This window comes from Athene noctua, chromosome 3, assembly GCF_965140245.1.
Source record: "Athene noctua chromosome 3, bAthNoc1.hap1.1, whole genome shotgun sequence".
NCBI lineage: Eukaryota > Metazoa > Chordata > Aves > Strigiformes > Strigidae > Athene > Athene noctua.
Window position 1 is genome coordinate 18,395,568 of NC_134039.1, and position 23,826 is coordinate 18,419,393.

Below are 23,826 nucleotides of genomic sequence, written 5' to 3' on the forward strand. Positions count from 1 at the left end.
ACGGTCACCTGTATATCAAATTTAAGCCTACGGATAATAGAATAATAGAGTTGTGTTTTAGTTACATTCTGTGGATAGCTTAGAAATAATTCAGCATGTGAACTATAGGAGAAAAACTGCATCTATAATTTGTGTTATGGTCATTTTATCTGCAGCTGTGCATAGGATTGGAGTGCAGAAAATTAAGTAAAAACACTTGTAATTCCTGCACTGGGGTGCCAATCCCTGACTTGGCATACTTGTGAACAGAATCTAAAATTTGAATGGGTGGTCAGGTATTCTCCCATCTCCTATTAGAAATGCAAATGGACAGCATCTTGGTTATTTGTCATTGTGTGATGCCATTTCTAAATAAGCCTATTCCCTGAATTGTTTATCAGTTCTTTGTGAAGAGTGAAGTTGATTGCTAACAGCTCACAAAATTACCTGACCACTTCTTTCAGAGTTCATGGAAGTCAACCATAAGGCTCAGATGCAGTAATTTTGTAAATCCCTTGTTAGATCAGATTTACCTTAGTCATCTATTCCATTTTGCTATATAAAGCTCAGAAACTCCAAGGCCCAATCAGAGCTGATATGGCATGTCACATCTGTCTTGTGTAGTCAGTCATGGGGAACAAGGCTCCAAGGCTTTCCCCGGCTTTAGCAAGCAAGAATTTCTCAATCCCCACATGTACTCCTGTCCAGTTCCCTTGTGGCCATCTGACCAGTCCAGAATCCTGCTGATTGCAGATTAGTCCAACTGTGGTACAGGAGATGCTGTACAGCCATGTACAGCCCATCGGGGAACACACCTTTTCTTGCTGCTTGCATGTGGATCTACTTCAGCTGTGCTTTGAGTGAAGCATTGCTTCTTAAATGCAATCAGCTTGTTCTACCTATTTTCTGTTTATGATTTAAGCCGTTAATGCCTGTGACCTTTCCATGCCTGTATACCATTCCATCCTCTGAAAACATCCTTCACCCTAACCCAGTGTTTAGAAACAATTTGAAATGGTCACTTCATTTGTTCTCCATTTATTCTTTCAACCTACCTCACTCAGTCTCCTATTTGTTTCTGCTGCCTCAACTAGTTTTCTCAATAACCTCTTCTGACTCCATTTGCTACACAGTGTTCCTCTTATCCCCCAGAATACTCTGTGTACTTGCGGCTCATCAGATCACTTATCCACTTTGTTGGAAGGAGAGACTAGTTCTTCCAGAGATTTGTGTACACTAGGATTATTATGATGAGATGTTTATTATAGTAAGACAGGGAGCTAGTCTTGCAGTCTAGTACAGAAACAGAAAGAATTCAGAACGTCAAATGGAGGTAAAATCTTGGGATTATTCATGGGATCTTGAAGCAAAGCAATGTTCTTACACAAGAGTTCTTATCTTTGTACGCTAAAAAAAATTCTTCATCATTGAATTTCTCACTGATGCTGCACTGTAGCCTATGTGTGCTTATGGCTTCACAACCAGAGGACAGCACCATTCTAATGAAGCATAATTCAAGGTGACAGTCCCAGATTTTAATTTCCTTGAACTTTAGGATAGTTCAAACCTAGATCTGAACTTGGCAGTTCTGAGTCATTATTTGATATGATTTTGTGGCAAATGTGACTAGAAGGGTCACTTTTTAAAATCGAATATACCTTAGGTATAGAAAACAAAGAACAAGTGTTGGAATACAGCTGATGTTCTGCCCAGCCCATCTGTGAACACCATGTTGACCTTTGCTTCTGCGAATGCTGGCAACTGTGCAACGTACTGTTTCTATATGCAGATAGGTGACTTAGGTAGTGGCCTGAGCTGAGTCTGCGATCATGTTATTCCTTGTGTATTTGGGCATGTTTCCCTTCTTCTGTGTCCTAGAGTCTACTTTAAATGAAAAATATTTAGGACATTATTCTTTCTCTATGGCTGAGGAACTGAACATGCTTTCCAGTCTGATGGTATGTGGTTGCTGGAATAATTAATAAATTTCTTGCTGCCTGGCAGACACAAGAAAAAGAGGAGAGGAACAATGTTCCTTACAGACTTCATTGGGCTGACCTTTCTGCTGAGTCCACTTACTTGAGATGTTGTTCCATGCCCATTTAATAGTGTTTTTTTAAGATTCCTCCAAGTAAAAGAAAAAGAATGATCTAATAGTGAAGACACAGAACAGGGACTCAGAATACTAGTCTTTTTAAGTAAGAGTCTCAGATATCCTATGTGATCATGGGCCTTAGTATTCTGGACTGTTAAAAAAAAAAAAAAAGAATTTGCTTACCTCACTCAAGTAAGCCCACTCTGAAACCTGTAGATAAAAGGTGCAAGTGCAAAGTGTTGTAATATTATGTAAATATAAACATTAACACCAATTTTACAAGTACTATGCATAAAAGTACTTCTGAAAGAATGTTTCTTTAACTAATAAAGCCCGTAGAAAGAGTATTATAGACTATATTACAACCTAATAATGAGCTGTTAAAAAATAGACCGGTTTAAAAAGTACAAACTGTGTACTAGCTCAAACATTTGTGCAAAAAATCAGTCAAGTGAATTTGAGCTGTACTTTTGCTACTGGAAGTGTAAAGAAAGAATCCTATTTGCATGTAATAATGGCATGCATTGAAAAGGCCACTTTTCTGTTGTCTCTGACATCCAGATTAGGATCTATGCTGATTCATCTGTTCTTTCTGATGTGTACACTACGCGATCAAGTACAGTACCTGACCCTAAAGGAACAGACTCTTCCTGGAATTTATCTCACTTTATGGACTCAAGATAAACCTTTTAACTAGAGCTTCCTCCTTTGCATTGTCTGGAAGATGAATCAGTTGCATCTAACCTGTCAGGCTCCTTTCTTAAAATATATTTTCTTTTGCCGATTAAGTGAGAGGATTGGGACTTTAAAATAATAAAATCCTATCATGTCATTTACAAAACAGCATCTGACTTCAGCAGGTACAAGTCCTCAAAAGTGGAAGGTTCTCTTTCACATACCACTTAGCCCCCATTTCTGCATTTTTTTCATTGAGTATGCTCGCTGATCTGCACAGTGCCTAGACATCTGCTCCAGAGGCATCAGTTTCAAGAGTCTCAGCTTGTCTCACCTTTCAATCTTCCGCCCACTGAATTATGAAAGGGGACAATTTTAAGAATTTCTGATTGGTGTAAATCAAAGTGTCCATGCTCCATGTTCACTATGTGGCATACATGCTCTCATCCAGACACAATCCCAGATGTGGCAGTGGCTCCATGGAGAGTCTTCCAAAGAGGAGAAAAACAGATCTTGATAAACTGGAGGAATAGTCTGAAGAAAAGAAGATGCAGTTCAATAAAGATGAGTTCGAAGTCCCACTCTTGGGAATAGTCAGCAGCACAAATGCAGAGGGGGAGTGACAGTCTAAGAAATAATAATTTGTGCTTTGTGCAAATCAGAAACTGCTGGCAAATTAATGCCAGAGTGTAATGAAAATAAGTGCCCATGAAAGCCATTTAAACAGGAAGATAGTATTATAAGATGTAAGAAGTAACCCAGCTCTCCTCTGCACGAGTGAAACCTCAGCTGCAGGTTAATCCTGCAGATAATCTGGAGGAAAGTAGCAAGAATGATCAGAAACCCAGGGAACACAGCCCCTCAGGAATGACTGTTGTTTTGCCCTAGGAACCAGAAATCCTTGCAGTGGCATAATAATGGTCCTGAAGTATATAAATAAAAGCCTTCTGCAGGAGGAAAGGAATTCTCCGTTTTGTTTGTCCATGGAAAATACGAAAATAGATAATGGATTTAGACTAGAGCAAGAAAGATGCAAGTCAGTCATTAGAAGGAAGCTTTTTTAGCAAAAGGGACAGTGAAACATCTGTGGAGACTGCTGTGAGGATTATGGGTTTACCAGCATTAATGGCCTTAGAGAGAGACTAGATCATTGTCTGCCAGGGGAAGCACTGAGCAGCAGATGCTGTCTTGGAGAAAGAAAATGAACAAGTGAACAAGCTTTCATCATCCTATTTCAATGATTCTTAGATTTTTAGCTCCAGTTGTGACAGAGACATATGCCCTTGCACTCCAGAATGGGTTGTATTTTGCATTAAAAAACAAAAATGCTTCTTGCAGCAGAGGAAGATGAAGAAGAACCTGAGATGCCTGTCGGCCCTCGGCCTCGACCAATGTCTGAGCTACACCTCAAGGAAAAGGCTGTGCCCATGCCTGATGCCAGTGCTTTTTTCATCTTCAGTCCTAACAACAGGTATTTAAGAGACTGCTTAGCTGGAACAAGGAGGCAAAAAGCAGGTACCCCTTTCATTCTGGGTCCCAAAGGTCATGTGGTGCAGAGCTCCCTTCCAGCAGTTCATATCAGAGACCTCCTTTGCCCACTCTCTACTTTAAAGGTCCTGGCATGAAATCCTCATAAAAGCACAACTGTAGGAAGCCCCATGACAATATTCAGTGGGAGTTCATGGCACCTTCAAGGCTGAATGAAGACATAAATCATAAGAGCTTTGGAAATAAGGGACTTAGAGGCAAGTCAGTAACTGGAATTCCCCAACATACTCAAACTGTAAGCAAGCCATCATGCAATCAGTCAAGCATGAGGTAGGAGCTTCCTGTCCTAATGACTGATCAAAATCCACTCCCAGTAGGGATTTCATGTGTCTCTGCTCATTCCTACATGTCAAGAATAAGCATAGAAGAAAAGTGAGTGAGGAGGAGGATGAGAGTCCATAGCGCTGAAGGGAAGCTGAGGAGAATAATTCTTCTCTTACACTCTTCCCTTGGGCTTCTGCAATGTGGCTTCATGTTGTCCCACCTATCTTTCCAACACAGATGGGTGAGTCCAGTACTCTGAGTGGAGGAATGAGCTATGACACAGGGGAATATATCTTTCCAAGGGTGCAGAAATGAGCTGCCCAGTGGTCTGTGCAGTACCATGTATCCCAACATCTCCCTTGGGGACTTGATCTCCAAACACAGCCCCAGAATAAGGCAGGGTGCTAGAAGCACAGCTGAATTCAGAGCCACTCTTTTCACAGCAGGGCTTGTGTCATTCCTCCTTGGGTATGTGCAACAGGGAGGGACTGATGATGATTGGGACTCATGGACTCTAATGCCAGCTTTGCCACCCACCCACTCTCATTTGTTGAAGAAGTAAATTAACTTCTACAATCATCTGTAAAATTGCTATAATAGGGGCTTGGAGGCTTAAGAGCCAAAAGTAGATCTAAATAGATTAATGAAGCGCCTATAGAATTACGCATAGGACTGTTAAGAGTTTTAACTCCTCATATCCTGATACCAATGTATGGAAGGTGCTGTAATGGTCTCCAGTAAGCATGCTTCTCTCTGCTGGGTGACTGCTACTTCTTTACCTACTAGTTTCCCACTAAGAGCACCAAGCACTTCATATTTGGCTAATGTCTGGCAGACGCCCTGCATGGCACGATGTCCGCCCAGAAGCCCTTTCCAAATGCCAGTCTGCCCTATATCCGTTTGGCCAGGTCTGTGTCCTATTAGCAAGGTAAATCCCCCACAGCTCCTGCTCAGTGACACTCCAGCCCCAGCTCAGAAAGACAGTGGCCACCCTGAAGCCTGTTTATGCTGCTTTCCCCCTAATGAATGGGGAATGGTTCTGTGAATGAAAGCAAGGGATATAATTTTGGGTTGACAGGTTTCAGACCACATCTAAATCACAAAAGGCCCTGTCAGGAGGGCGTGACTGTTCTCCATTCAAATGCACCGAGCAAGCATGGGTCCTGCAGGCAGTCAAGCACTTGGTGTGCACGACATGGAGAGCCAAGGCTGCCCAGCCCCCAGCAGGACTAGGCACAGATGCCTGGGCCTGTCATTCTTCCTGCCACTGGGGCAGAGGGAAGCTGCTCTGCAGAACGATCCTCCAGGACCAGTCCTGCTGGCAAAAGAGAAAGGGGGAATGTTTCCCATGTCCTCCAGTTCTCCGGGAGATAAAGTTGTGCCTCTCTCTCTCTTGCAGGTTTCGTGTCCACTGCCATCGAATCGTTAATGATAACATTTTCACCAACCTGATCCTATTTTTCATCTTGCTCAGCAGCATCTCCCTGGCAGCTGAGGACCCTGTCCGACACCTCTCCTTTAGGAACCAAGTATGCTTCCCATCCTCCTTCCCTCACTGTGTATTTAAAGTGTGGTACAAGCAGATCGTGAGTTGAAGCCAGGAAAGATTCAGAAAAGACTGCATCAGAGGCTTTGGGAGTGACTCTCTTCCCTGATTTGTGCCTTTTGTAGGCTGCGTGTGAAATCATTGAGTTTTGCAGGGAACATGAGTCAGTGCAGAATTTGGCCTGTACTTCATTTCAGAAGCATGTGTAGGGGAAGGAAGGACAGGAAGATGAAGCAAAATTATTGTTCCCTGGGATTAAGACATTAGAAAGGGACTGTAGAAATATTGATTGGGATACAGCTAACTCTAATTTGGGGAGTTTTTCAGAGTCCCTTTGGAATGTTTGCTCTCCTGCCATATCCTTTCTTTTGAACTAAAAAGCCCAGAGCCTGATTTTCACTTTATTCACGCTGGTGTAAATCAGGAGTAACATTGCTGAGTTTGATGCAGTCACTCTGGGGGAAATTGGTGTCATCAAGGTTAGAATCAGACTATTTGAACACAAGCTGCAAAGCTATCATTAAATTTGAGATAATCTTCAGAAAATATGCTGTGCTCTTCTCCTCACCAGCCTGGGGGACGGAGAGACAGGCATTTAGCATGGAGATACATTCTCAGCTTCATTTCTGACCATTCTTGTTAGTGTTTTGAAACATTCAGTGCTCCCTTAACTTTACCAGTGGTTGTTTCCATTAATCTGGGGTCACTGCAAAAATCAGAAGTCAGCAGTCATATGTGAGACTTCTGATCTCTGCTGTCTGCAGTGGCATTTTGGTGCCTTTATGCTGCAAGAGCTTTCTAGGCTTAGAGAGCAGGACAATATTTTTTGTTGTTTAATAATAAAACCTTAATGTCATACTCACTATTCTACATCCCTGAAATATCCTGGCCTGAGTATGCATTTAAACACCTATGTGCATGCAGAGAAGGTGTTAATGGAGGTTTATTCCTGAGCTTATTTTAGAGCTGCTTTGGATTTTGTCCTGAGGGAGGGTACTAAATAATACAGTCAAACTTGCACCACCAGTGACCCACTCGTGCACAGCTGAGTGTGCCCACCATGTAGGGATAAATGTATGTCAATATGTATTAGTGCTGCAGCATGATGTCAGCTGGCATATGGGCTTCTGACATGCCACAGAAAGCTGCCACAGAATCTGTAGCAGAGATTTAAGTGAGAAAAAAAGGAGTCAAAGCTGAGTGTCGTGGATAAAAGAGCTGAATGTTTGGAGCAAGTGTTGTCTTGTGTATTCGAAGCCATTGATGTTGCATGAAAATCTGTGTTTAATTTTTCCAGGTACAGATGTTTAAAATGTCTCATACAAGGGGACACTGACAAGATGTTTGGGTTGCAAATGTGGTATGCCTTTCCACTTTGACAGTAGAACAGTAAGATTTTGTCCTGCCCTGTTCCCACACAGAGGCCTGTGAGGGAAAGTAAGCAAACAAGCTGAAAGTCACCTAACTCCCTCTGCCTTCACTCTGGGACAACATAATTAGGCATTAACCTGTGCACAAGAATTCATGCAGACTAGTGCTGCTGTTGACACAAACTGTCCCACAGCAGGCAGACAGGAACAGAGAACCCAGCAAGGGCTAGTGAAAGGCTTGGACACTGCTTCTATCCTGGGACGGGCTAGTGGCTGCATCTTTCTTGTGTAACACAGGGCTCAGACAGCAAGTTTTTGGAAGTGCCTCCCCAGTCTGATCAGCCTTTAAAGCTCAAGCAAGTCCTAAGACTTTGTGTGCTCACAATATTCTCCTATTTGCACCTTGGAAAGGTGCTCATTCATTTTAATATATTCTAAAGTAAATTCATATTTAGATATTAATAAATATGCCTGCTGATAAATGGTACTGCCTGCATGGGTGGAGCAGTGATCATTTTCATTAGGCATGATCTGTAAGGGACATCTTTACTAGTTGCTTTGGGGCCAAGTTCTAGCTGCTTTGCAGTGCTCTGGTGATGTAAAGCAGCTGCAGGTACAGCTTAATCATTCACTTTAATCAAGTTTACGGCTGCTTTATGTTGGTGGAGTCATGCAAAGCAGCCTGAGATTACCCACGAATCTGGCCCATTGATTATAAAATTATTCTATTGATATAATAACCAAATGTCAGGACTTACAAGGCAGAAAGGCAAGGGGACATTTCCAGTTATAATGTGTGTAAATTAATATAGGGTGCAATTGAGATCTGCCCATCCTTGAAATGGGCCTTTTAAAATTCTCTAAGTTACAAAACTTGATAGAGCCCAAGACAGCCTTGAAGAAGTGAGAACAACTTGGGGTCGAAAATTGAGCAGTGACCTGAGGAATTTCAAGTTACACAGTAATAGTAAGTGATACATCCCCTCATTTGACATTTAGTGTCCGCAAATTAGTCCAGATTCAGATGATGCTTAAGTAGTGCAATCTAAAATAACTTTGTAATTTGCAGTAGCTACCCCACTTCCCATGGCATACCAAGCTGTAAGAATGTAGCCACTTATAAATCTGAGTTACAGTACGGGCACTGAGATACAATAAACACCTGTGGGAGGGGAAAAGGCAGTTTACTGCTGTATGTTTATTAGTGTTTTAGTAGTAAAGGTTTAAATTTCACAAATGATCAGTTTTCTACAGCTTCCATATATTGGCCTTCTGGTTTAGAACTTGGTTGTAGTAAACAACAGTAATCCAAGGGCATGATACTTTAGAGTTTCACCATTTGTAGTGTGGATAACACTGAAATGGCTTGGGATATTGGAATACATTGGAAACAAAGAGAGTTTAATTCTGATCCCATTAGTCAATGGGAAAGTTCCCATTTGCATTTGTGGGATGTCAATTGATTGGCAGTGAAAGATGTTTCTGTCCTTGGTGCTGTTACTCTGAAAATCACTTTACACTTCCAGACTTGCTGTTGCCTTCTGTGACACCCTAGGGCCACTTTTTATGGTCTGCTGTGCATGCCACCAGTATCCCCATCACCAGGTCTAAGTTCGTGGGAATGATGAGTGTTTCAGCTTGCCTGTTATCCAGGATGCCAATAGAAAGATGCAAGATCTAAGTTAGGCATGTTTAGCACACGACCAATTTATGGTTTCAGTACAAGAGCCGGGATTCTGTTCAATTGGCAGAGGCTTTGTTATTCATGCTAATACAGGGCAAATCAGGACAGAAGGGAAAAAATAGCTGGAGCATGAATTTGTGGTTTGCTTTTCTTCTTTGTGAGAGTCACAGAACAAGCCTGAATGGAAGTTAATAAGAAGGAATCTCATGTTTTCCACTGAGAGATCAGGCATCTTTGTAGTCTCAGTTTGGGAGTGTATTTGGGAAAACCCTTGAATCATCTGTTCCTTATCAGATCTAAAAAAAAAAAAAAAATCCTGCAACAACCACCAAAAAGTTGTTTTGCCTCTAGATTGTGACTCAGATTTCATGTAATGCGGATTTTGTACACTCTGCCAGGACCTTCACTGCATTCAACAGGACGTCGTTATAAAACCATTTCCTATATAGTCTTCTTTGTTCCCTTGTTAAAAGGCATATGTATTTGATTTTGAACCATGATTTCCCATTGAAGTGATCAGTCACTGATCTACCCTTCCCACTCCTATTCCCTTTTGTTTTTACAGATTCTCTTTTATTTTGATATAGTTTTTACTGTCATTTTCACCATTGAAATTGCTCTGAAGGTAAAGTGCCCATCTTCTCTGCCATTACTTGTTCACAATCTTACTAGTTTTCTGCCACTATCTATTGCTAACACACATGCCTGTTTGTTCCTGGGTCACGCTCAGTACCACTAACCCGATTGTGCTTATTTTTCAGATCCTAGGCAATGCAGACTATGTCTTCACTAGTATCTTTACATTAGAAATTATTCTTAAGGTAACCAATCTGAGCAACCAACCCTCCCTCCCTCCCTCCCTCCCTCCCTCCCTCCCTCCCTCCCTCCCTCCCTCCCTTCTTTCTATTGCTCTCTTTTTCTTCTTTTTTTTTAACCCCATTTTTATTTCTACACGAAGGATTGTTTATCTTTTGGTCTTAATGTTTGATAGTTGCTTAAAATGTCTTCTGTGAAATTTTAATATTCAAACTTGTAATTCAGGGCCTATATCAAAATAATGCTTTTTAGGGGAATCACAGTAAAAGGATAGTCCTGTTGGGAAAAGTAAGAGGGGCCAAGAAAAAGGCCATCACCCCATAAATTTCTCTCTCTACCCTGGCCAGTCTTTCAAAACCAGGATTTGCTTCCTTGTTGTGCAAGGAACCCTGAGCACATACGCCTCATCTTACATATGCTACAATGCAAGGAGAAGGTCTTCATTCTGCACAAGTCATGAGGCCGAGCCAGAGGGCAGCCGATGACTTCTGTAAGGTTACAGGCTGCACAGTCAAGCAGGAGACAGGGAGTGCAGTGCAGAAGATCACTTTTAGGTGTGGAGAGGTAACCAAGAGTACAAATCACTGAAACACCAAGGACTGTAGCTGCAAATGAAAATTGCTGCATTGCCTGTTTGAAACCTGGCTTCCCATTTCCCAGGAACATGATCTGTACCAAGGGAAACATGCAGGAGACTAGTTAGCTTGGAAGAAAATAAAAGTAAGCTGCCTTGTTCTTAACTCTAATTTTCCCAAACTGGTAAACTAATAATTTAAATAACAGTAATTGAGCAAAGTTCTGGTTTTCTAAATGCTAGGTTCACTTGGCAGCTTTTTTTTTTTTTTTTCCTCAGCAAGCTAGTTCTGAGTGCTGGCAGGCATTTAGAGTTGCTCAAATCTTGTAGCTCAGGACCCCAATAACAGTATCCATACTGAAAGCTGGCAAGCAGGGTGACCCCTGCATATTTTTGCAGAGAAATGTGCTTTTTGATATGACTTAAAATCACCAAAGCTATAATGTTCTCCAAAGAGATTCAAGTATTATGCTTTTGTGCATCTGTGTTTACACAGTAAATCCAAACATGCACATACCAAATGGCTGATCAAAAAGGCCTGTCAAAAAAGGAAAACTTTTCAACAGCAACATTTAAAAATAAAACAATAGTTCAAGGCACCTGTTTGAACTTACAGTTACTAATTCTGTCCCCACTGAAGCAAACAGTAACAGTCCTAATGACTTCAGTGGAAGCAGAACCTAACCCCTTGGTGTTATTGCTCTGCTTTCATCAGGGGAGTGTGCTGCATATTACCTGAGCCTTCCCAATGTCCTTCTGTTAACTTCAGTGGATTTGTGTCAACACCCCTGGATATTCTCTGGGTTCAAGTGGGAGAGGAGTGCGAGGACTACAAATGTTTAAGAAAATCTTATGTTCTTATCATGTCAGTTCATGCCTCACAAGTTGCTTGGTTTCTCAGTACATGTTTCTCTGCTGTCTTGCACTGAGCACAATGTTTTGCACAACAGCAAAGTTAGTGTAAATGGTAAGAAACAGAAGACTAAATGGTCATAGGATGTTCAAGGCTGTAGAGAAACAATATGACCTTATGTTGCTGATGACACCTGCAAGCCCCACACTGCCATGGTGGAGTCTGGTGAATGTCAGCAAGGTGACCACCGAGGTTTTTTTAATTGGCATCCTAAAAGCTTGTTCAATGCCCTAGATGGAAGACAGACATAGATTATATGCTCTGTGAGAGTCTCTTCTGAGATAACAAAGTCTCCTAGCAGACTTGAGAGAACAGTTTGTATAGAATTCAGAAGAGCTTCCCCTCCTGATTTCAATGGTGTCTACTTTCTTTCAAGATTGCCATACAAAATCTAACCAGTAAAGGGCATCTTTACCACCTTTGTTATGGCAAGAATCCCTCCCCACTTCCCCAGTTTAATGTGTCTATAAGTATAAATTCTAAGCCAAGATAAGAGTTTATACTTCCTCCCCTTCTAAGTTCTGTCTGACTGATTGATAGTCAGTTCCCTGATGTCATGGATGTTTGGTGAAAAAATAATCTGATATACCATGTGCCCTTCCACCCTCCTGTGAATAAAGTTGCGACAGGTAGGCATGGCTGGAAACCACTAGCAGGTATGCCATCCTGAGCTATTAGCAGAAGCCAGAAAACTCCAGTTTGAATTTCTAGTTCACACTTCTCAGCTGGGAGTCTGTCTAAAGCTCATAATTGAGGAACAGTCTCATGGTGTCTGCTTCAAGCTACTTTAGACATCTTAGATGAGATACAGAGGACCAGATTTAGAAGCCTGTATTCCTAACCCAGGTAATGGAGGGACATTAGCAGTTGTGGGGATGGGGTTTCTTCAAAGCAGCTACGTTAGATTTCTCACTGAGTTTAAGGTAGGTGGTACAAATACCTCCATCACCTCACCCTCTTTAATAGTGTCAGACTCATTTAGTCCCATTCTGTGACTGAGCTCAGTCTAGAATTCAAGTTCTGAGCTCAGAAGTGTTTAGGTCTGACATGGTGGCTGAGACCCATTTCTGTTTACACTGTAAATCCAGTTCTGGAGCTGTGACATCCTCCTCAAAGCCAGCAAGTATTCAGTATCCCTTCAAACCCAGACAGGGCAGAGAGTCCCTTGTAAAATATGTACATTTTTTCCCTTCCTCTGCTGGGTGATGTTCATAATGATTACCTCCACAAAAAAACCACTCTGTCTCAAGGAATCTTACCTTGGGCTTTGTGAGGAAAACCAAGGGGAAAATGCAATTGTTTCTAGAAGAAAAAAGAGAGGAGTATGGGTAGGGATGGGAAAAGGGAGACAGGATTGAGCTGAACAGAAGGAGCAAATTGAAGAGAGCAGGAATTCATCCTGTTGCTTCAGTTCAGCTCTAAAGCATCAAATCCCTGACGGATTCTGTTTTTTCTTTATGGAGGCAAGAGAGCTCAGCTGTCCATGGCAGCTGGCCTGAGCATTGAAAAACATTAGAAAATAGCCCTTTTTATTTTTTAATTCGTTTTAGCTAAAGAGGCCTTTATATAATACAAGCATCGTACTCACAAGTGTCCTCTGCCATTGAAGAAAAAAGGATAAGCATATGATTGCAAAGAGTAGTTTTTGCAAACAGTCATTCTGCTGCTTTGCGATTCTAAATGTTATGTTCTCTGTGCACTCAAAGCACGTATTTTCCTCATTGAACCTAGTATTGTCTTTACCTAGTTAGGTCTTTCATAGTTATCTTACTGTCTTCTTCACTCTCTTTTCTTTCAATTGGGACTTAGATTCTCCTTTGGGGTCTGAGGGTAAATTGTCTGCTATGTTAGAAATACTGCCCCTCCCCAATTACATAGTCTGAGCACAACCAGATGGGTTTGATTTCTGAACAGATGCTAATGGCAAAGTGTGTTTGTGTCTTCATGTGCCTTCCTGCAGATGACCGCATATGGGGCTTTCCTCCATAAGGGCTCCTTCTGCAGAAACTATTTCAACATCTTAGACCTGCTGGTGGTCAGCGTTTCTCTCATCTCCTTTGGGATCCAGTGAGTGAGCTATTTTTGACTTGCTGGGGTTTGGGGACTGTAGGGCTGGGTTGGAAGGTGATACCTCAGGCTCATTGTCTTATCTGTCTTAAGATTTTTCTCATGAACCTGGAGGTATTTTTCTCAGATGATTCAAGACCATTAAAATTTATCTTCAGAAGGGGAGGTAATAATTGGGAAATACTAGACTGGTGACCTGGAAGGGAGATCTTCCAGAAAGAGCGAATGGCAACAAGAAACTTGGTCCATTAGGAATCATGATGCTTAGCTTTGTTCCAAGATGTCAGATTCACTGTATCAGTTCAGGACAGTTAAGCAATTTGCTGTTCCTTCCTGGAGGTCTCATAACCTCTTTGAAAAATGGGGTGATAATGTTTTGCTACTTCCTAAGATGTTGCGGATCTTGGTCAATGGAAGACCATCAAGCTCTTGAAGAGCTGTGTGAGAATCTCAGAGTACTGGTGGCAGTGACAGTTGATCCTGCTTCTATCATGCCACTTTGTGTTGGTTGGTATGTTAATTTGCTTAGTAAGTTTATAGATTTACTTGACTATGTGGAACTCTGTGTCAGGTAGGGTATTTCCTCAGTAGTGTCACATCTGATAAGAAATAAGCTCCCAATTGTTACTATTACAGGTTAGCAGCCCACTTATGTTCCAGAGCTAAGTCAAGCAGAAGGATTTCTCAGATCCATTCATCTTTCAGTCAAGGTCTTAAGAATGGTTCAGTGCTCAGTTTGACCTGCTGGTTTTTTCTTACAGACCTAACTAGACTCTTAATATATTAGAAAAAACCTGTTCCCAGAATCAGTAGGAGGGCCTGATGTCATACAGCATGGAGAAGATTCTCAGTCTTGAAAGATGCAGAGAGCTCTGTTGTAGTAGATATTTGTGTTCCGTACTTAAAATTAAGTACCTAAGTCATCCTAATCAATTCAGTGGGGAGTTTCCATATCCTTAAATTTATGTACACACTTAACTGATTTGGGGGATCAGAGGCCAAACACAGTGCAGGATCAAACTCCAAGTGGACAGTATACCTTTAATGTTGAAGTCACCTGGAGTTTCCACTCTTCTATGAATATTTCAGTGAAGTGTTTCTTTGAGCCTTATCTGAAAATGTCTTGTGATGACTACATCTTGGCACAATTTCCATATCATAGATATTTACAGAGTATTTAGCAGCTTACCCTGCTTAAAAAAATGCCCTGCTCATATTTCATTCCCTTCATTAATACAGAAGAGATGGTGAAAATCAGGAGTATGTATACTGAGCCTGCCCACATCAGGAAGCAAGATCTAGAAACATAATATCAGAGACTAGTTTCCTTACCTCTGAAGTGCCATAGCAAAGAGTTGACTCTATAACTGTCCTAAGCAGTCTAAGGCTGTGTAGGATTTCAAACAAGAAAGAGTGAGTGAAATCTGTCTGCCCTCGCAGTACACCCCTTATACTGCTGTACCTCTCAAACTTTCCAATAATTTATTCTAGGTCCAGTGCCATCAATGTGGTGAAGATCCTACGTGTTCTGAGAGTCCTTAGACCACTGAGGGCCATCAACAGAGCCAAAGGACTAAAGGTTAGAAGAGTCACAATGTATTCTGTAGACTATAAATTCAAGTTATTTCAGGCTACAAGGACTTCTGCAATGGTTTAAGTAGTGTTTCAGCAGAATCACAGAATGGTTGAGCTTGGAAGAGACCTCTGGAGATTGTCTTGTCCAACAACCCTGCTCAAGCAGGGCCACCAAGAACAGGTTGACCCAGATGGCTGTTGAATATCTCCAAGGAGGGAGACTCCAATGCTCAGTCACACACGCAGTACAAAAGTGTTTCCCAATGTTCAGATGAACCTCCTGTGTTTCAGTTTGTGCCCATTGCTTCTTGTCCTGTCAGTGGCCACCACTGAAAAGAGCCTGTCTCTGCCTCCTCTGCACCCTCCCTTCAGGTATTTATATACATTGACAAGATCCCCCCAAGCCTTCTCTACTCTAGGCTGAACAGTACAGCTCTCTCAGCCTTACCTCATGGGAGAGATGCTCCAGTCACTTAATCATCTTTGTGGTCCTTTGCTGGACTCTCTCCAGTACATCCACGGCTCTCTTGTACTGAGGAGTCCAGAACTGGACACAGTACTCCAGGTGTGGCCTCAACAGGGCTGAGTGGAGGGGAAGGATCACCTCCTTCAACCTGCTAAAAGTATGTTGCCTAATGCAGCTCAGGGTACCATTCATTGTCTTTGCAGCGAGGGCTCATGTTCAACTTGGTGTTCATCAGGACCCCCAGGTCCTTTTCTGCCAAGCTGCTTTCCAGCTGGGTGGCCCAGCATCACCACTGAGGTTAAATGTTTGCTTGGGTTACAGATGGGTTCACAAGCCTATTTTAATATAGCCTTGCTGTCTTAGATAAATTCTTTCCTGTGGACTGGTGGGTGCCCAGATATGTAAGTCAGTGCTGCTGGAAGTTTCAGAGAGCTGAGCTCTGAAACAATACTTAATGGGCAATAGTTAAATTCTTTTATTTGTATTTTCAGTCTTGGGCTTCTTCCTTAGATAGAGCAGCTCAGAACAAAGCCTGCAAGTTACTTTTGTTTCTATCTTCCATTTGCAGCATGTGGTCCAGTGTGTGTTTGTTGCCATCCGAACCATCGGAAACATTGTGATTGTCACTACTTTGCTGCAGTTCATGTTTGCCTGCATTGGAGTTCAGTTGTTTAAGGTAAAACCATTGGGCCAATTCATTCATCCATTACACTGAGCTTTATTATGGGGTGGGAAGAAAAATATCATGAAGAAGCCTGAGGAAGGGGAGATGGAGTCTTCTGTGTGGAAGGCAAAACATTTGGGACACCATCAGTGTTATCTATGTCCCTGCTACCGGCAGTTCCCCAGAATTGGACCAGGCATATTCAGAACTCCTGCCCTTCATCTGTAATCATAAGAAATCATTAGTAACCTCAGTAACCTTCTTGTTCCCTAATAGCTTGTGGCATGACTTAGTGCCAAGGAAGTGAAGGGGGCTGTTCTAAATGATTGGACCTTGCAGGCTGTCTACCCCCCATCTTGTAGAGGAAGGGGCATGCCAGATAATCACAGGAGGTTATTCATTCACTTCTTTATGTCTGCTTTTATTTCTTTGCCTTCCACCTTCTGACAACTAGTGTTCTGAAACACTCAGTGGTCTTGCACCTCAGGACATACACATAAATGTACTGTGCAAGCAGATGAAAGCCTGTGCTCTGAACTACCCAGATGCAGGCAACTCTCAATCCAGTTTGCTTACATCTACCTGCAAAAGAGCATGTACACATACTCATAGTTGGTTAAGCAAGTAGTAAATGCAGTCTCCTTGCTGCATGATCTGCCCTAACCCTTACACTGTCAGGAAAGGAAACTTCATTACTCTTTCTTCCTTTTCAAGGGCAAGCTGTATAGCTGCACTGACAGCTCCAAGCAGACAGCAGCAGAATGCAGGTGGGTCTGACCTTTCCCAGATAGGCCCCTTCACCGGCCACCAAACTCAGGGCCTCGTATTGGAAGTGCAGTTCTGGCATGTTCTCTCTCTGCTCTCCATCCACAGAGGGTACTACATTACGTACAAGGATGGTGAGGTCAACCAGCCAATGATACAGCCCCGGAGCTGGGAGAACAGCAAGTTTGACTTTGACAATGTCTTGACTGCCATGATGGCCCTCTTCACTGTCTCAACCTTTGAAGGCTGGCCAGAGTAAGTGCTTTATGGACTGGTGCAACACTAGCGATGTCCTCATTCATTTCAAAAGAGAAAATTAAAATGCAGAGCATAGTCTTTCCCATTCTAAGTATTTAAATGTCTAAAACATCAAATACAGCAATAGTAGCAGTCATTGCAGTATTACTTACTTCGTAAATTTCTTAGGGCCTGCAGGAATTGCTGTTCCTTTACTTGTAAACAGTGCACAACACTGTCTCTAGCTCTTAAAAAATGATTGCCAATAGTAGCAGTGATAGCAATATTTGTCACAAATATTATGTATATAAATGGATATAAAATGCCTGTCAGGCACTTAGCAATATTCCTGATGGAGCCAGCAGGGTAATATGAAACACAGCAGTATGGGCAGACCTGGGATGTCTTACCAGCTGTGCTGTCTGTGCCACAGGGGCCGAGGACTCCCACAGCTCCACTCTGTCAGTGACATGGGCATGCAAGGTATCAGGGAGCTGTCCCCAACCTGTGTCATGGGTGATGCCAACAGCAGTGTTAACAAATGTTAAAAGTGTTGAGATCCCCTTTTCTCACAAAACTCAGTTCCCACCAACATTCACCTGTCTTCTGTTAACTGAAGGGTATGCTTTTTCTTTAAATTTTATTTGTTTAACTATGAAAGCATTTCACCCCTGAACAGGTTCAAATGTGTAAAGTTAGTAAGAGCCATGTCTTCTCGTCTGCAAGAGTTTACATTCATATCAGTACAAGTCTGCACATCTGAGTGAATTAATTTTGATACAAGTAGAAGAAAATCACAAAGTTAAACTTTATAACATCACCTATAAGGCCTCAAGACAGTTGCAGATTTTCTCTGCATTTGGCTCCTGTTTGCTTTCAGGTTGCTGTATAGGTCCATTGATTCCCACATGGAGGATGTGGGACCCATCTATAATCACAGGGTTGAGATCTCCATCTTCTTTATTATCTACATCATCATCATTGCTTTCTTCATGATGAACATCTTCGTTGGTTTCGTCATCGTCACATTTCAGGAACAAGGAGAACAAGAGTACAAGAACTGTGAGCTGGACAAAAACCAGGTAAATTACAACACCTTGTTGCCACTAAAGATAGAAAATACATTGAGAATAAGCATTTAAGAGAGAGATACATACAGAGAGGAACATGTGAAGATTGCCAACAAGATGAAACAATAAACTGGCTTTATTGCTATTTTCAGGAGTCAGGTAAAAAAAATCTTGCTGTAAGATTTGCTCAAGGGACAACATTTACTTAAAAATGTGTGATGTACCATTCGGTTCACTAAGATTAGATGAGTGTGACAGCACTGTATGGCCAAAGTAAATGCATATGGAACTCTTCAACAGGAAGAATATGCACATTCAGATTATGACCTAAAAGAAATTCTTCTACCAATAATTTTCATTCCAATAAAAAAACTTGAAGCACATTGTATTTTTATTATATTTGCAGGTAGCTGACCAACCCTGTATTTTGGTTTTGATTTTTAAATATACCCTGCCTCTTTCACAGCGCCAGTGTGTAGAATATGCCCTGAAAGCCCGGCCCCTACGGAGATACATCCCTAAAAATCAGTACCAGTACAAAGTTTGGTATGTGGTCAACTCCACCTATTTTGAATACCTGATGTTCGTTCTGATCCTGCTGAACACCATCTGCCTGGCCATGCAAGTAAGTAAGCAAGCAGAAAACATTGCAGGTGATGAATGATTAGATTTTGTTGGGGAAAATGTAGAAATGACCAAGGTTGAGACCTACTTTCACCATGTATTGAGGGAGAGGGACAGGAGCATGATAGAAACAATTGTACCATGTTCTCTCCTGATGACATTTAGTTAAAATGAGGAATCTGCCTCTCGTCCCCTTCCTGATAATATCTGATGCTTTCAACACAATTCTGTTTTAACTCCTTAAAAACAAACAAATGAAAAAAATCCAACAGTTACATCACAGACCATTTCAGTGGCCACTATAATAACAAGTGACTTCTTAGTTCTGGCTTGTCTTCTATGAAATGCAGCAATAAGCCCAGATCTGGCACTCACCTGAGATCTAAATTTTAAATCTGGGGCTTTTCTGTGTTAAAAGTAGAGAGCAAATATTTTGGTAAACAAGGCAATCAAGGAAACTGGGAATAGGGGGTAGGAAGTCCCTAGTTTCTCCTTTAGTCTGTGATAGGAACCATAGAAACTGTCTAGGAAGAATCTCTAGAGGCCATATTCTCTATCCCATCACCTAAAGGCAGGATCAGCTCCACCTAAAGCATTTCTTGATAGGCGTTTGTCTAACTTGCTTCACTACTGATGCTACTGATTGCCTTACTACCCACTACACTGTGCATTAATTTTCCTTACTGTGAGAAGGTTTTCCAAACACCTAATGTGAACCCACCAAAGAAACATTTGCAGCTGCCATCTACAAGAATACCAAAGAGACATAGTAAATTACCATGTGCAGGTGGAACAGCAGTAAAAGGGAAGGAGTCAAAACCTTTACTAAGTAAGCAGCTTACAAAAAAGTCTTACATTCATTTCAGTCAGGAAATGGGGTCTCACAGACGCAAACTGTTCTGTACATTTCCCCAAGTCTGTATTTCCTGGCTTGTTCCTTCCACTCTGTCTCTGCCCAAGGCCTCCCTCATCTTACTTTCATTTTCAGTCAGTCTTGGACTCCACCTGCTAAGCCTATGTCTGCACTCTGTTTCCTTGGCCACTCGAGCCCCATTGTCTTCTACACTCTGTCTGCTTAAGAGCTAGTCTACCTGTCACTCCTCTCCCTAAAACCCATCCTTCCTCCTCACCCAGTCAGTCTCTGAACTCTCTTCTCTGGTCTGTGGCCCAGACAGTCCAGATCCCTACTCTTCAACCAGTCCTTCTCTTCTCACTACACAGACTCCCAGTTGCAGTTACTTCCTTTCTGGTCTCTCTCTGACCTTTCCATTTGATCATCTGCTACGCTCTGTTCCTTTCAAGTCCAACTCTCCATGAACTCCTACACCAACTTCCTTTTTGACTGTTGTATCCCACCACTACATTTTCCACTGGTTCAATCCACTACTCCAGTCGCAGCGTCCCCTCAAAACTAGCCTCAGTTTCCTATCACTCACTAACAGTCTAAGTCTGTATTCACCATCAATTTTCTCCTTATTTTCTCTCACTGTCTCCAGTCCAAACTCACCAGATTTCTTGACCTCCCTACTTTTTCTTCATCTTGTCTAGCTCATTCCCATCCCCATTGGAAAAGCTTTCCCTGCTGTCTTGCCTAAGGTACAAAGAAAGGATTGAGGCATCATGAGCACAAGAAAGTGCTCTGCTCTCAGCTGAACTATCTACTTCCCTGCTATCATTGACCAATAAATTGGGGCTATTATGTTCACTCTGAAGCTTTGAAGCATGATCAGTTGCTGTGACAATGGCGCACGGCCAGAGCAGGTAGAGCTAGAAGCCATGAGACGTTTGTGAGCCCATAGGCAGGACAACATCTCTGGAGATTCTAGGAAGTCTATATCCATCTTGAGAAACATGCAGTTTTTCAAAAGTTTATACTGTGGCCAGATTTGGGTCAAGCATCATCATGGACAGCAAACACAAAAGCCATATTCCAGTAAAATTCCAGGTTTTTAAAGAGAGTCCTGCAGGTACTTCAGTCTTTCAAGGAAAATGTTACAAAATATTTTGAAAATGCCTCAATATATTCTTCCCTGGCCTGGCCTTCAGCTGCAGCTGAACTGTTTTAACTGAAACTCCTTTAAATATATCACCCTGACCCAATACAGAAAATGAAAATTCATCCCAGCTGGTTAAAGTTTATCAGAGTTAAGAAACTACAAATGGGTCTTATATCATGAACTGGAAGATGACCTTAGACTAAGGCAGTGCAATCAGTCTCAAGTATAATGATCTGGAAATAAGGATATGAAGAGAGAGGTGGCAACATTTGCAGAAGACGCTACTTGAATTAATCAATAGAAGACAGAGAGTAACTTCATAAGATCTTAATAAAGTTAAGTGAATGGGCAGCATGATTGCAAATTTAATTCAGAGTTGACAAATGCCAGATAATGCTTATTGGAAAAATATGATCTGAATATGATCTGAGCTGCTTGTATACTTTGCAGAATTCTGAATTAAGTGTAATGACTTGGGAATAGCTTAGTATCGTGAACAGCTCAGTGAAACCCCTGTTCACTCTGTGATATCAGTCAAACAGAAAAGTAATCCAAATGTTAGGAAAGGGTGAGATAACAAACATAACTGGAGACTATCTTGTATCAGAATGTAAATTTATAATGAGCCCTCAACTGGAATGATAAGTGTGATTTTGGTAGCCCACACTCAAAAAGTTTTTTTTTTTAAATGTAGGAGATCCAGAGCCAGATGGCAAAAATGGCTAGAGGTATGGAAATACTTATGTGTGAAGGGAGATGGGAATTCTAAATTGAAAAAATGGAGTGTGCTGGGGTTATTTTAGAGAACCTCAACATAAAGAGAGATCAAGAGGGGCCCTGTGGATTCCGAACTAGCTGATACGTCTGTTCCTCATGCTACTGCTGGGATGCTATTTTTCAGCACTACGGTCAGAGCTGCATGTTCAAGGAAGCCATGAATATCCTCAACATGCTCTTCACTGGCCTCTTCACTGTTGAGATGGTCCTGAAATTAATCGCCTTCAAACCCAAGGTAGGTGCTATAGGCATAGAGTTTCCTGGCCTCTGTGTGTGTGTGCATGTGTGCGGGGCAGCTGTGAGGAGAAGGAGGAGGTGAAACTTTCTGATCTATTACCCCACCAATAACTGAGCTGGACAGTTGCTCTCTGGATTGGAGTCTCACAGATATTTAATAACTTTTTCACTGGAGAGTAGACACACACACAAAAACAAAACAAAACAAAACAAAACAAAAAAATAAAAGCAAGCAACACTTCCTAATAGAGAAGGTTCCTAGTTCTCTGTTTTCATTAAGTTATAATAATGACACTGTGGTAAGAATATAACATATTTTCAATTCTGAATGTTATTCTAATGCCCCCTCTGACTTTCCTTAAAGAAATTAGAAATAGCATCCCATGATTAGTCTCCTGGCCTAAGTGAAGTTAATCAAGCATGACTCACTTGAGTTATGAGCTTTGAATAAAAAATATGTTTCTTCTGGGTTGGTTACATTTCAGTGATGGTTTAGATTCCTTTAGTTTTGAATTTAAGACTTCATTGATAATATTCAGTACTCCAGCAGGTTCTGTCTGAAAGTATTGTCCTGTCCATTGGGCCATGGCATTCTTTGCTAGTATGGCTGGGTACAATTATAACCTACAAACTCTTCCAAATAAATTGGCACAGCTGCAGGACAAAGACAAAGATTCCGACCTCACATAGTTTAAGATTACACAAGACTTTCTTCTTAGGGGTTTAAATTCAGTGGTGTGTTGTAAGGGGTGGAATCCAGATACCTAAACAGAGGTACCTCATGCCATTTCATATCTTCAATGATACCTTGACACATGAGGTTGTATTTTTAAGGATACCTTGACACATTGGGGTTGTCAAATACTGTTTGAAGCATTAGATATGACACTGGTAATATGACATTATATGACAGTCCTGTTTGTCCTTCTTGTTAAACATTTAAGGGATCACTGAGGTTAAGAGGTCCTCCTAGCTCTAACCTAACATCTTCCTCATCTTCAGCTCAGAAACTTTGCTCTCCAGTTCTACTGAATTCAGTCTTACTTGTTAACTCTGTGTTGTCTTTACTCCCACCTAGTCTCTCTCTCCTTCTTCCACCCTTTCTAGGGCTTCTTCTTAGAAGAGTCACAATTCTATTTTTTACCTGAGCCAAATATCACTATCCTATCTCAGATGTAGTTCTCTTGAAAGTTAGGACCATCTTGTGTGGTCTTGGTGAAGGACTGATTTTTTTTTTTTTGTGAGAGCTCCAGCACTGTCTTGGGAAATTTAGAAGTATCATCACCTGCTTCAGAAAGGATTGTAATTTTCAGGAGGAATCTACTTTTCACTTTGAGATTACACCATGTCTATTAGCAAGCAAATCTTCTGGCATTTTGTAAGAATATTATCTGCACACTGTATATGCACAAATGTATCTCACAGGCTTTCTGATGTTCTTCTGATTTCATGGTTCTACTTTTCAGGAGATTTTTGACTTTGAGCAAGATAAGGTTATGTTTTGAGCATTTAGGACAAAAGTTCAACCCATTCAAATATTGAGCTCTGTACATATACAAGGAAGGCTTTACCTAACATGATTGCCTTTAAGGAATTGGCATTGACAATATTGGAGATCCTTTCTACTTTGTCTTACTTTCCTGTGTTCAATCTCCTTTTCAAGTTTTTCTGCACAACAAAGTATTAAAAAAAATCAGCTGAGGTAAACATGTATCCTCCAGAGAGCAAAGCACTGGAACAGATTGCCTAAAGAGACTGTGGAATATCCATAATTTGAGGTTTTAAGATTAAGTGGACATTTCATTAGAAGCAGTTTAGGAATGTATGGTCTGCCTTGAGACAGGGGAATAGACTAGATCATCTCACAAGGCCCCTCTCAGCCC

The 23,826-nt window shown here is 41.5% G+C and overlaps 1 protein-coding gene across 4 annotated transcripts in view; it reads left to right on the top strand.

Annotated features, from left to right (window-relative positions):
- CACNA1C (calcium voltage-gated channel subunit alpha1 C) overlaps positions 1-23,826 on the top strand; it is a 491,623-nt gene that overhangs the window by 390,504 nt on the left and 77,293 nt on the right. For 2 of the 4 annotated variants that reach the window (XM_074902149.1, XM_074902150.1), the window contains exons 19-30: positions 4,088-4,220; positions 5,961-6,090; positions 9,727-9,786; positions 9,923-9,982; positions 13,425-13,531; positions 15,023-15,110; positions 16,141-16,248; positions 16,951-17,003; positions 17,110-17,256; positions 18,119-18,320; positions 18,775-18,933; positions 21,831-21,941. In XM_074902149.1, coding sequence (XP_074758250.1) covers positions 4,088-4,220; positions 5,961-6,090; positions 9,727-9,786; positions 9,923-9,982; positions 13,425-13,531; positions 15,023-15,110; positions 16,141-16,248; positions 16,951-17,003; positions 17,110-17,256; positions 18,119-18,320; positions 18,775-18,933; positions 21,831-21,941 — 1,358 coding nt within the window. The remainder of the gene's footprint in view (positions 1-4,087; positions 4,221-5,960; positions 6,091-9,726; positions 9,787-9,922; positions 9,983-13,424; positions 13,532-15,022; positions 15,111-16,140; positions 16,249-16,950; positions 17,004-17,109; positions 17,257-18,118; positions 18,321-18,774; positions 18,934-21,830; positions 21,942-23,826) is intronic. The other 2 variants (XM_074902152.1, XM_074902151.1) reach the window with 2 other exon arrangements.